A 12,500-nucleotide genomic window follows, 5' to 3' on the forward strand; every position below is an offset into this window, starting at 1 on the left:
TAACCTTCACGTTATACTGAAACGCCGGCTGAAGATCTGCAGATCATTTCTACTATAAACCCACTTTACTGTGACATGATTTCAGCTTCCATCCACAGCGGGCTGCTTCAAGGTGGATTAAGGCTCGCTGCAGTGAAACCAAAGTTATTCTCAGCTCCATCACGGCCCTGTCCTCAATACCACCGCACTTTATAAATAGGCGACCAAATGGAGCACTGTTACATCTGAGGGCAGCTCCGTGTTTCACTGTGCATTCACACTGAGATTGTGTAGGTTTGTTGAGGATAATCACTGTGGTCAACATTTGCACTTTACAGTTATGTTACATCGCTTCAAGTGATTTTTCAGGTTCTCCATCCTGCTGTTTTTAAATGCTATGTTTCATTTTGTAACACATTTTGCTTTCTCTGTCTTCTTTGTTGCAGGTTAAAAGATGAAAGCACAGAAAGCTGCTTTATGCAAACTGCCCTCCAATGGATACAGCACGTACTTTAGTCATTCTCCTTCCTCCCAGTTTAGTTTCATCCTCCAGTGTTTCTGATTTCACTTACTTTCATTACCACGGCTGTACAGTGATGGGAGCATCTGCGGAGATAGGTTTACTGCAGAGGACAGGTGAGTGCTCTCAGTCCACTACTTTTAATGCTAATAAGGGCGACTGATGGTCTCTGTCTGAGTGGTTTGAATAAAAGGTGGGTAGAGTCCATTTACCTCTGAGGCTCCACTGTGTCTGCTGCCCTCTCAGAACAGTCAGGCTGCTGTCCCGTCAGTGGCTCGTCCCTGTCACTGACTCACTGAAGACAAACTCCTAAACTGCGGCCTTCACACCGCCTCTGCACTGCACAACAGTACTGTGAGAGAGTGTGTGTGTGTGGTGAGGTGCGGAGGGTCAGCTGGTGTTGTGAATCAGGCCGCTGAAATGTCAGACACGGCTTCTTCCCAACACCAGGGTTCCTCCTCACCACTTCCTGCTGGGATACCATCTCTCCTCAAAGACTGTCGATTAGCTTATGGCCGCCGTGTGTGTGTTCCATAAATGCTGCAGGAGAAACGGAGGCTGTGACGACACCTGACACCTCATCCATAACTGAAATAACTGTAAATTGTATAAGTAGTTCTTATGTGTCCAGAGCTGCTTAAATACAGATTTTCAATTTGCCATTTTAATGTAAAACGCTTTGTGTTTGATTTCCTTGCCAACATCTGTATCTTTAAACTATAACAAGCTTATTTTTTGTTCTTAAAACACGTTTGAATTATGTGCCACAGATGTTAATTATATTGTCACTTCAAAATATCTTAAGCAGCTCAGCAGGTCTGAGCCTACAAATGGATTTGTATTGGTGGCAGGTAAGAAATCTCAGTCCACTGCACAGGCTTCTTGAATTTTCACTATTTTACATCAATAACTTCTATTCTAACTCTGTTTTAAGCCTCCCCATTCAGCAGCATATTAACAATTGACATTATTGTTGCAAGCAAATACCACAATTTGTAACTATTGGTAACTAATTATATTTTGTCTTCATGAGTATTCAACACGTCTAGAATCCAAACTGTGAATGATTTATAAATGCGTATATAAATGCTTTCTAACTGTTTGTGTGTATAATTATAAAAAAATTATATATGACAACATCTATGTTAGACACAATAAATAAAACAATTAAAGATGTTTCATAAGAAGAGTAATAACTATTAAGAAACACATGAATAAATATTTTATCTTTGTTTATCTGCTTTGTTTTACAATAAGATACTGATTTTAAAAGAATTCTTGAAGCCTAAAATATAATTTTTTCTTGTGTTCAAATGTAAAAAACACATAAATGCCAAATGTGAGAGTAAATCACTTGTTTAAACGTATTGCAATATTCTTATTGAACACTGTTGACTCTCAGATGCATTGTAAACCATATGAATTTGCCTGAAGGGGACTTAGTCTTGTGTGTAGTGCTCAGACAATGGCTGGACTCTGTCCATAGATACATTAACCGCTGGCAGCAGCGTATTTGTATGTGCAGCGTCTGTATAGATTTTAGTCTTGGCTCTGAAATAAGAGACTGTGATTTCAGTGAATGTTTTACCTGTAAATAAATGTCTCATGACTGAAGCAACAATACGTGTGTGTGTTTGTTTCATTATTAAAGCTCAACACTCAATGGAAATATTTCTACCTATAATAAAAAATACACACATCATTGCATTGTAAAGCTTTTACTACTTGACACACATGCACACACACTTACAGTGCTGTCTGACATTAGGAGGAACATGAACACATTCCACATTTGCAAAGTGAGTGATGATCCATGGACACTAACAAACAGTCAGAATGTAGCATGTACCATTACATTGACTCACGATGCCAAATGAAAACGATAGGTAGAGAGACAGAGATGGAGATAAATAAAACACAGAGATAAAGGCAGTGGAAATAGAAAGGCGTCAATGAGAACTCATTGTACCTTTAAGGACGTCACATAACAATGCTGCACAACATCACACACTAGTCCTCTTAATCTGGGATACTTCATTCAGGTAGGCGATGAATAACTTGGTTCCCTCGATGTAGTTGTACCTGGGAGAGGAAGAAAAGAATGAGACACTGAACTAGATTTCTGTTAAATTTCCCTGTGGCATAAATTAAGACTTACAAAGCTCTACGGAAGCTGACTGACATATTTTATTTTACAGTATATTTGATATATATATCTTTAATTCTGATATTAAAGTTTGTATGATCTTGTAGCTTTTTAGCCATTTATTCTGTTTATTCTCCAGGTCTCCTGGCTACACGTGTACACACACAACACACACACACATACAAGGTTAAAGGATAGTGGAAGATGAAGAGAGGAAAATACTGCTGGAGGTGCAGATTCCACACCAATAAAGGCTTCTTGTAAAACCTAAATGAACCATGAAGAAATGAGCTATGGAGTCAAACCTGCTCATTTTCTCATTCTGCGAGTGCAGCCCGTCATCAAAGCCTCCGATGGGCATCATGATGATGCTTTTCCCCGTCACCTCCTGGAAGGTCTTGGCAATGGGGATGGTCCCGCCCTCACGGATCAGATCAGGATCCATGTCAAACACTGCAGAAGGGAGGACATATTATATCAGTAAAGGACATGCATTCTCAGGTACCACAGAATAAAACAGACAGACATTTGTTTGAATTATGTGTCATTTAAGTAAATATTACTTGAGCACTTTATCCCATTTCAAAGACTAATACCAAACACTTAATAAAAGATAAAAATAAAGAAAAAAGAACCTTAAGAGCAATGTGAGAGTCATAAAAGAGGCCAAAGCTGTAATATAAAGTAACACCATGAAACCACCTCCATAAAAGTTTAGTGTGAAGCCAGCAAACCTCCTCAGGCGTGTTCTTCCAAACCTCAGAGCCCTGCGTCAAAGATTTAATCCAACCATCTTAAAAAAACAGCATGAACGAGGCCAAACATCTCAGGCTACAATGTTAACTCAAGGTTAAAAGGTCAATAATGCGACTTGAGGAACCTGAGATGTATAAAGTCATTTCTGAAACTAGGGGAATAATGTCAGCTGTATTTTCTGTATTCTGCCAAATATGTCTTAACAAGAAATTATACAAGCAAAAGCTAAAGTGATTTGTTTCTCTGGCTGTACATTACAATGGCAGTTAGAGGCCCACATAATGGTGAGTCATACAATGATGGGGGGCAGAACTCTTTCTAATTTGGGTGTATTCAGTGGTGAAGCAGAATTTGACGTGTCCATAAGTTTTATTGAAGAATATACTTTAATGTCAGAAGAGAACAAACCAATATGATTTGTTAATATATGTTGACAGTCACGTGAATCTAGAACAAGAATGGGACAAAAGCTGAGCCATGGAACATGTGTCACTGCTGATAAAGAGGATAATATTGTATTATTATATTTGTATTACCATTAGATCCTACCCTGTTGGTTGGGATCAGTAAAGTACATTCACTCAAGTCAGGGGTGCTGGTAAATTGCTACTTGCTATGCTACATTACAGAGGACAATATTATGCTGAAAAAACGATTTGATTAGATTAGATTAAGAAGTTACACTAAATATAAAGAGTATTATAGGCTCAGCAGAAGCTGGTAAAAAATATTGTGTCTTTAAAACATCAGTTTTCTCAGTATCCATGAAAAAAATATTAGCACAGAATTTGGTAACAGCTACAAATACAACTTGAATATACCCACAGAATAAAACTCAGAGTCTGGCTCACAAGAGGAGACAGAACGACATACTGTATTTATATTATTGCTGCTTGTATCATTTTATATCTTTTTATAGTTTTATTTAGTTCCGTTTCAGTTTGCTTCAGCTCTACTATCTGTGTGAAGGACTTGGATAAAGTGACGGCGGCCGAATGTTGGTGAAGAGCTGTACCTCTCTTGACAGCAGCCCTCCCAGCCTCGTAGAGAGGGTGCTGAGTGTCCACCAGCCAAGGCTTTGCTCCAATCACCATGGTGACTTTCAGCTTGTTAGGACTTTTCCTCTTGGCGAACACAGAGTGAAGGTAGTCAGTTACCTAAAGCATCAACACAAGGAGATAAAGAGCAGAGGGAGGAGAAGAAACTATTTGTTTAGTTTTCAAAAAATTAAAAATCAATGTGGGCATTATGACAGCAGAGCATTCACGTCCCGTTTTACCTGTTTCTTGACCATTGCGGGCTCCATGTTGGGAACCTGTCTGATGGAGAACTTGGCCGTAACCTTAGCTGGGATGACTGTCTTTGTGCCGGGGTCGGAGAAGGCCCCCTCAATGCCATGGATGGTGACGGTGGGGTAACGCCACACGTGGGCCAGTAAGTCCACCTGCAGGAAACACAGGAGAGAAATTCAGCTGTCTTATTGCATTGATCTAGTTTTATGTCTGTGGAGGTGGCTCATCCGACCACATGGAGAGAGAAGAGAGACTGAGAGACACGCACAGAGAAAGACTGAGACAGAGCTGCCCCCAGAAAGATGTTGTGTGTCAGGCTGATTTATGATGATTAATGGAATTTATGCTTGTTGTTTTGATTTATATTGATAACAAACAATGACATCGGTGAGCAGCTGTCGTCTGGCCGATGCCGTAAAACCCATGGTGGCCAGGGACGTTGCCACAATCATAAATGATGTCCATTTTCTTAACGGATGTCTCACCTTGTTGCTGTACATGAGCTGGTCGACCCCGATCTTGTTCTTGTAGCTGTCCATGTCGAACTGGATGTCCTGGTACATCTTCCACTCCTCATCAGAGAGGGGAGCCACAGCCTCCCTGATCCCAGGAATCAGGATGTTACCACTGGGGCTGATCAGCGTATCTGTGCAGCAGAATAACAACATGACGGACCTCTCCTCACACATGATTAACATCAGCGTGTTTGGTCAGTGATATAACAGGTTGACTTGCAGGGGCCTGGAGGATTTCAGTACCCAGCTCAGAGACACATCAGTAGGGAAGATGCTTTCAAGCTTAAAAATGTAAAACGTCATGGTTGCATCAAAATTAGTACATGACATATGAGTAAGTTTGGGTACCCGGAGCCAAAATGTAAAATTAAATAAAAAATGTTTTGTTTGGTTGTATGTCCTCAACAGCTGTCTGGCCAGTTCTGTTTTAATTGTGGTCTTGCACACATTTGAGAGCAGTACGTTTATGACATGTTATCATTCATATCCAAACACTTTGTTACTGTGTCAGAACTAAAGCTCGTTTTCAGACACGACCTCCGGGTAAAATCCGTAGAGTTTACCTGCAGTTTGCCTTTCACACATGCACAGTGCAGCAGGGGGTTTTCTGCACAGACACGTTCACAACAGCATGAAACCTCTTTTCTTCCCAAGGAAACTCATAAGAATTGTTTGAGCATATCTGATATTATCCACATTCATTAAATTATGCATATCATATTCTTTTATCTGTGATTTTGAGAAATATGTTTCTTACTTTAAACTTTTATCACACAGAAACCTTTTCAAGAACAATACCATGTTCTGTCTCTATTATGAACATTAGGTGTGCACGCTGTTAGATGACTTGATTAAATCACTAACTTATTATTACTCTGTCTCTGAATAGAGGGTTTGCATATTCAGGGACTGTCATCGTGATTGCAACTATAATGCTGTATGATTGATCCCATGTAATTGTTCATTATGTGGAAAAAGAAAAATAATAAATAAAAGAAAATAAACAAGACATAGTGACAGGATGGCCTCATTATTCAAGTGTGTCCCACTGAGCTGTGATAAACCCCCACATGGCTGTAGTCACATTGTGTTGTTTAAACTGTAATTATGAGCTGCCAAGAAACATTTCTGTCTCTCACTTTTAATTCCGAGTGAGAAATATTGTGAATGTCTTAAAATGACAACATCACTTGCTGAAAAGAACTAAAGACATGTCAAAAAACTGTTGACAGAATAGTTGCTAATTAAAATGAAATCCAATTTTAGCAGATACAATAGAGTCAGCTAATTTTCTAGGAGTCTAACAATGTTTATTATCCTGCAGCATAGCTGTACAGGCAGGGTGATGTGTCCACCCCTGTCTGTGTGTCTGTGTGTGCATGGACAGAATATTAGCTACTTAAGAGTTTTTCTCCAGACGATTCACTTTGGAGCTGATTCGTCAAAGTTCAAGGTCGACAGAAATATGGCTAGAAAAATAAAATAATGCTTATATTGATCAGAAAATTATTACCCTTATGATAAGTGACATTAAGAAGTCACGCATGGTTCAAAAATATTTTTTTCCAAGCTTCTCTGCATCCTTTAGAACTATAGACATGAACTAAAGCTTACTTTTTTTTTTTTTTAATTAATGATCACATGGTAGGATTGATGTCATGGTGACATTTATAGTGTCAATATTACAATATAAAAAAGTTAGCTTGCCTTATTGGGGTATCTGTGATTATTTTCATTTGTATCTAGGTTCAATTGCTAAGAATCCATAACACAAAATTATTATTTAGGATGTTTATATGTGCGACTTCAACGTTAGCGCTAAACACCTCAACCTGCATGAATGGGTGGTTTTCATTGTGTACTGTGTTTGCAGAGATATGTCACACAAATAAGAACTTATTGCATATATTGTGTGGGTACTGGGACAGTGTATCTCAATATACTTGCTAGTTAAATAAACACTAAATAAAAGTAGAATATACAGTGTTCTATTGAAGATGCTACACTAAAAATACACTCACCAAGAATACCAATAAGGTCAGTCATTGGTTCAATCACAGCTCCTCCATACACTCCAGAATGTAAATCCTGTTTAGGTCCTCCAACCTGCAAACACACCAGAGGAACTTTCACCATGAAGCAGCAGCACACAGGTTCAGACTGAGTCTATGAGCTGAGAGTTAGAAACTGTTTGTTCAAGTCAGATATTCACAATAACCAACCTCAGCAAAGAAGTAGCAGTTGCCTCTGGTGCCGTAGGTGAGGGCGGGTCGTCTGCTGAGCCAGCCACAGTCTGAGATGATAATGTAATCCACATCAGACAAGAAGGTGTCTCTCTGGGCCAGGATCATTGCGTCCAGGCCGTTAGAGCCCGTCTCCTCCATGCCCTCGATGACAAACTTCACATTCACCGGCAGCTCCTGGTGGATGAGAATGAAAGCAGTGCTATTCCATTAGATGTGTTTGGCTCTGACTGACTGTGACAGCCAGTATAGTTTGGTTGGAGGGTGACATATTGGAGGAGAGACTCATCTGGAAACAACATTTTTGGAAGATTCATTTTATCAACACCTACAAAGGCTTCCAGCATCTGGCCGGTGCCTTTTGATGTGCATATTCAGTCGTGTTGTTTTCGAAGACAATGTCTAGATGAGGATGGTGGGAACAGACTGCTGCAGTGACTTTGCAGAAACAGCAGTGACTTTGCAATTAGTTTGGCTGACGCTCGACTGTCCTCTCTTATTAGCCCGAGGCTGCTCTGTTTGTTCCCACTAAATCTCTGGGGGAGTTTACTTGACTAAAACATTCTGCTTGAATATATGGGAGTTATCTCCTGGGTCTATCTTGCCTATGGCGTCTCTCTCTCTCTCGCTCTGTTTCCCTTATCCCTTATAGTCCAAGTGTTTTCAAGAAAAAGATTATTTGCAAATATGTGCTCTAATCTGTCCTTTGCTCACACTTAAGGTCACGGTGCCGCCAAGGCTCCCTCGCACCTTTCATTCTGTTAATCTGTGGCGTTAAAGAACAGACCAATATAAGAGCGGTGTTGAACTTGAGCTTTGACTCACCATGTTGAGGGCCTGGTAAGCCTCCACAGCATGGATCCAGGCTAAAACTGGGGCCTTGTTGTCTGATGCTCCTCTTCCATACAGGTTACCTAAAGACACAATCACACAAAAGACCGATGCAAAAATTAATCATACCAGTCATTTTCAAGCCATTTCCAAGCAGCTGCTGTGCTCTGCTAGAATCTTGATTTTATAACTTTGACATTCTCCGACATTATCAGCACACTCATAAGTTAAAGACAATGGCTGTGTTGGGATTTTGTGATGTTTTCTTTTAAATCACTGAAATCAGAAGTCATTTTAAAGTTAACCTGATCAGTTAATATTTGATTTGATATACAAATACTGTATTTCAGGTGTTTGTATTAAGTTATATTGTTATGTTTTTATATTTTTCCCTAAATTCAGTCTGGAAAACCACTAGAATTAAATGAACTGGGTTTGGCCACACGGTTTGAACTGGTAGAGACGACAGAGGAGTTTTAAGGAACTTACCACGGATGTCAGTCAGGTTGTAGGGATCCGTTGCCCAGCCGTCCTCTAGCTTCGCTGGTTGGACGTCCACGTGGCCGTAGATACACACTGTGTATTTGTTGGAGTCATTGCCAAACTGAGCTGTCACCACTTTCGGCAATGCCAATGTCTGGCCATTGGGAAGCTGCAGACATTAAAGGAGACTTAACATCAGCGTGAACTGCTGCACTGATACATATAAATAACTTTCCATCCCTCAGTCATTTTGATTTTGGAAACCTGTGCTGCAGCATGTAGCTCTGATTGTATTAGTTTCCACAGGAAAGCTCAATACAATCTCAATTTGTGCATATTTCTCAAATATTGAGGAATTTCAGTCTTTCACAGTTAGTAAGAGTATACGACAGATTTTAAGGAGGGCAGAGGTGCTTTGTGTCAAAAGATCATCTGCTACACTTCATGTTTTGGTCTCTATTACTGGAAACACCTCATGTTTCATGAAGCAGCTTATGAGGAGGTCGACTTATTCCCGACTCCACTGTCATCGTCCCTGCCGAGCCAACCTCATCATTGATTATACCCAGAGCTCTGATATCTCAGACAGTGCATATGAGAGGCAGCTCTGTCACTGACCTCTTGTTCTCCGATGTCCACCAGCTCCACGGCCCCTCCCATCAGCCTCAGCTTCTGAGCAGTCACCTCCATCATGCGGTGCAGGTCTGGTCTCCTCAGGACATTACTGGAGTCACTTTCAATCGCAACCCAATCCCGCAGAGCCTAAAAGACACACACACAGTACACACAAAACATGAACATGCAATCATCTGTTTCTAATCCTCCTAGCATCTTGTAATGTGATATAGCACGACTACTGTAAGCTGCTGGTGTCCAGTGACCAAAAGATGCCTCAATTTACTCTTCATGAAATATACTGCCACACTGCCACCTTCGGCTAAAGCTGCCTTTATTCCTCTGAGCAGTGGAGATATGCAACCAACATGAAGTATTTTGGAATCATGTGTCTCCCTCTTTGACAAATGATTCTGTTCAACAATTTGTTAGAAAATTATCATAATTCTAGTGCGATGCCCTTTAATCTAATCAGCATTTAAATGTGTCTTCAGATTTTCAAAATGATACCAGTCATAAAAGAGACCAGCAGAAAAAAGAGGGTGTGGAGATTGTCAACTTTGAGGAAGAATTCAAGCCTGTAAAGCAACAGCGCCACCTAGTGACCAGCGCGGATTCATTTCTGTTGTGCGTAGGGTGGATACAAGTTTCAGATGTGTATGAAACCTGCAATATTATAAAGATGATCTGTTTCTGTTTGAAGCACAATAACATCATCCAGCTTTGTCTCTCTTTTTGTTATATTTTTATATTTTTAACTTTGTAAGGGGAATAACAAATGTCGATTTTCCTACAATGCACACATGACAGAAAGGTTATCATATTACATATATTCAACCGTTACACAGAGGTTTAATCAGATTTATTGAGTTAACTTTGCTCATGTTGTTTAATTAAGCTGTGAAATATACTCTGATACTAAATATATACATTTATATATTACCATATTTCCTTATTGTTTCAGAAAAGTTATAGATCTTCACTCAGCTACATTGGATACTCTATTAACATTGTTTCTCTTATTTGTACAATATTTGTTTTTGCTAGTATTATTATAGATGTGATACAGTGAAAATGTTTATTCCGTTGTGAGTGTGTGAGTAAAACAATAAACGGCTGTGTTTAAGTGTGAGTGCTCAATAAAGACAGTATTCAAATGATAGCTACAGCATGCTTATTTGTGACAGCCCAGTGTAAATGGACTCACTCACACAGGGTTTTATATATATATATATATACCAGTCATTTTCAAGCCATTTCCAAGCAGCTGCTGTGCTCTGCTAAAACCTTGATTTTATAACTTTGACATTCTCCAACATTATCAGCACAATGGCTTAAAGACAATGGCTGTGTTGGGATTTTGTGACATTTACTTTTAAATCACTGAAATTAGAAGTCATGTTAGAGTTAACCTGATCAGTTAATTACTTCTCGCTCATCCATTCACATGCTAAGTATTGCTGAGTAATACCATCAAAACATAGAGTTTCTTATCTCTTTCTTATTTCTTATCTCTGTGGTGTCGATATATCAAACAATAAATCACATTCAGCACCTCTCATGGATTTAAAGTGTTACATCACTTGTAAGAGTTAACAGCTCAAAAAATCACATTCGAGTGTGCACATGTCTCTTGAAGTCGCCTCTGGTGTGTGCAATAATGGTGTCTGAATAAGACACTGCCATGTAAAAGGCCTGTATTATGAAAAAAGTAAAATTTAAATACATTTTCACTACGAAGATATTTGATTATTTTTAGCTCTAGTGAAACGTAGTGATGAGATTTATAGTGAAAGAGTTTTAAAGAACATTAATATTGAGATGATCAAATACTTCCTATACGTGCTTAAGAGACTGAGTTCAGTGCTCGAACTGTTCAAAGTGTGACCACAACAAGAGGAAAAATATTTTGTACCTCTACGTAATCTTCTTCATGGCTGTCGACGTACTGTGCCAGCTCCGTATACTGGAAAGCCTGGACGGTAGAAATGACGAGCAGGACGGAGAAGACAACTGGAATATTCATCTGTGGCCGGAGACAGAAAAGAGTCATGAATTCATCAGAGCATGTAAGAAACTTCCCTGAGTACAGTAAGCACATGCAGGGCTGCAGATCTAGCTATAGAAATACTAAGGAAATTAGTTCAGATTCCACCAGCCACCAAATAAATGATTTGTAAGCATTACATTACATTACATTACATTTCATTTAGCTGACGCTTTTATCCAAAGTGACTTACAATAAGTGCATTCAACCATGAGGGTACAAACCCAGAACAACAAGAATAGAGAAAGTACAATTTCTTCAAAAAAGCAAAATTACAAAGTGCTATAAGTAAGTGCCATTTTAAGTGCTACTAAATTGTTAGTTTTAAAAATGTTATTCAAGGTATAGTCGGAAGAGGTGTGTTTTTAGTTTGCGGCGGAAGATGTGTAAACTTTCTGATGTCCGGATGTCAATGGGGAGCTCATTCCACCATTTAGGAGCCATTTAAGCAATATAAAAAGCTGTAAAATGTTCTTAATATTTTACCTTTTTTAGTCTCCTTTGCCTGTCCAATATTCAGTGTTCAAATATTTTCTGTAAATTAGATATACAGAAAATTAACTTGATTAATTAATCATCAATTTCTTTATTGATCAATCGTCCAACTTCACAAATTATACAGTTTACAGTAAATCCCCTCGAAGTGAAAAATATAATTTGCCTAAAAAAGTCACATCAAATCACACAAATTCAAAGAAACAACATCAACAAACTACATTCACTGGATGACCTTTTGTCTTACCTTTTCTCTGCTTGAGGTGTGTGTGTGTGTGTGTGTGTGTCAGTCCCCTCAGACAGGCAGACTGTGGCCCTCTGTTGTTTCCTGGACGTTTATATACCCTCCCCTCATATCTCATTCCCACTGGGCCTCCAGGGGTCACACAGTCAAACATTTCCTGACTCTCTGCCAAGACAGCTGACAAATTAAATTTTTCTTGCTGACAGGAACAAGAGTTACACTCAATCTATTGATTGAATTCTCCGGGAAAGCACACAGGAGTTCAGAGGGAACAAAAGCAGCAAGGTGAAATAACTAAATTCCTCCTGTTTTAAAATCTCCTTGCGAACCCTGA

At 39.3% G+C, this 12,500-nt stretch overlaps 1 protein-coding gene across 1 annotated transcript; it reads right to left on the reverse strand.

Annotated features, from left to right (window-relative positions):
• Positions 1–2,200: 2,200 nt before the first annotated feature.
• On the reverse strand, positions 2,201–12,250 carry zgc:114181 (uncharacterized protein LOC619255 homolog). Its single transcript, XM_034609891.1, has 12 exons — positions 12,170–12,250; positions 11,296–11,406; positions 9,384–9,527; positions 8,772–8,934; positions 8,277–8,365; positions 7,431–7,628; positions 7,230–7,314; positions 5,179–5,339; positions 4,681–4,845; positions 4,417–4,558; positions 2,951–3,098; positions 2,201–2,581 (listed from the first exon to the last, which is right to left on the reverse strand). The coding sequence occupies exons 2-12, from the start codon at positions 11,404–11,406 to the stop codon at positions 2,503–2,505; spliced, it is 1,485 nt and encodes a 494-aa protein (XP_034465782.1). The 5' UTR covers positions 12,170–12,250; the 3' UTR covers positions 2,201–2,502.
• Positions 12,251–12,500: the final 250 nt, after the last annotated feature.

The sequence above is a fragment of the Hippoglossus hippoglossus genome, chromosome 16 (assembly GCF_009819705.1).
Source record: "Hippoglossus hippoglossus isolate fHipHip1 chromosome 16, fHipHip1.pri, whole genome shotgun sequence".
Lineage (NCBI taxonomy): Eukaryota > Metazoa > Chordata > Actinopteri > Pleuronectiformes > Pleuronectidae > Hippoglossus > Hippoglossus hippoglossus.

Bases quoted from the DNA above. Each gene is read 5' to 3' on its own strand.
- zgc:114181 (XM_034609891.1), bottom strand. From the start codon at position 11,406: ATGAATATTCCAGTTGTCTTCTCCGTCCTGCTCGTCATTTCTACCGTC. The intron at 9,528-11,295 runs GTACAAAATATT...TGTGTCTTTTAG, and splicing joins ATGAAGAAGATTACGTAGAG to GCTCTGCGGGATTGGGTTGC. The intron at 5,340-7,229 runs GTGAGTGTATTT...TCTGCTGCACAG, and splicing joins TGACCTTATTGGTATTCTTG to ATACGCTGATCAGCCCCAGT.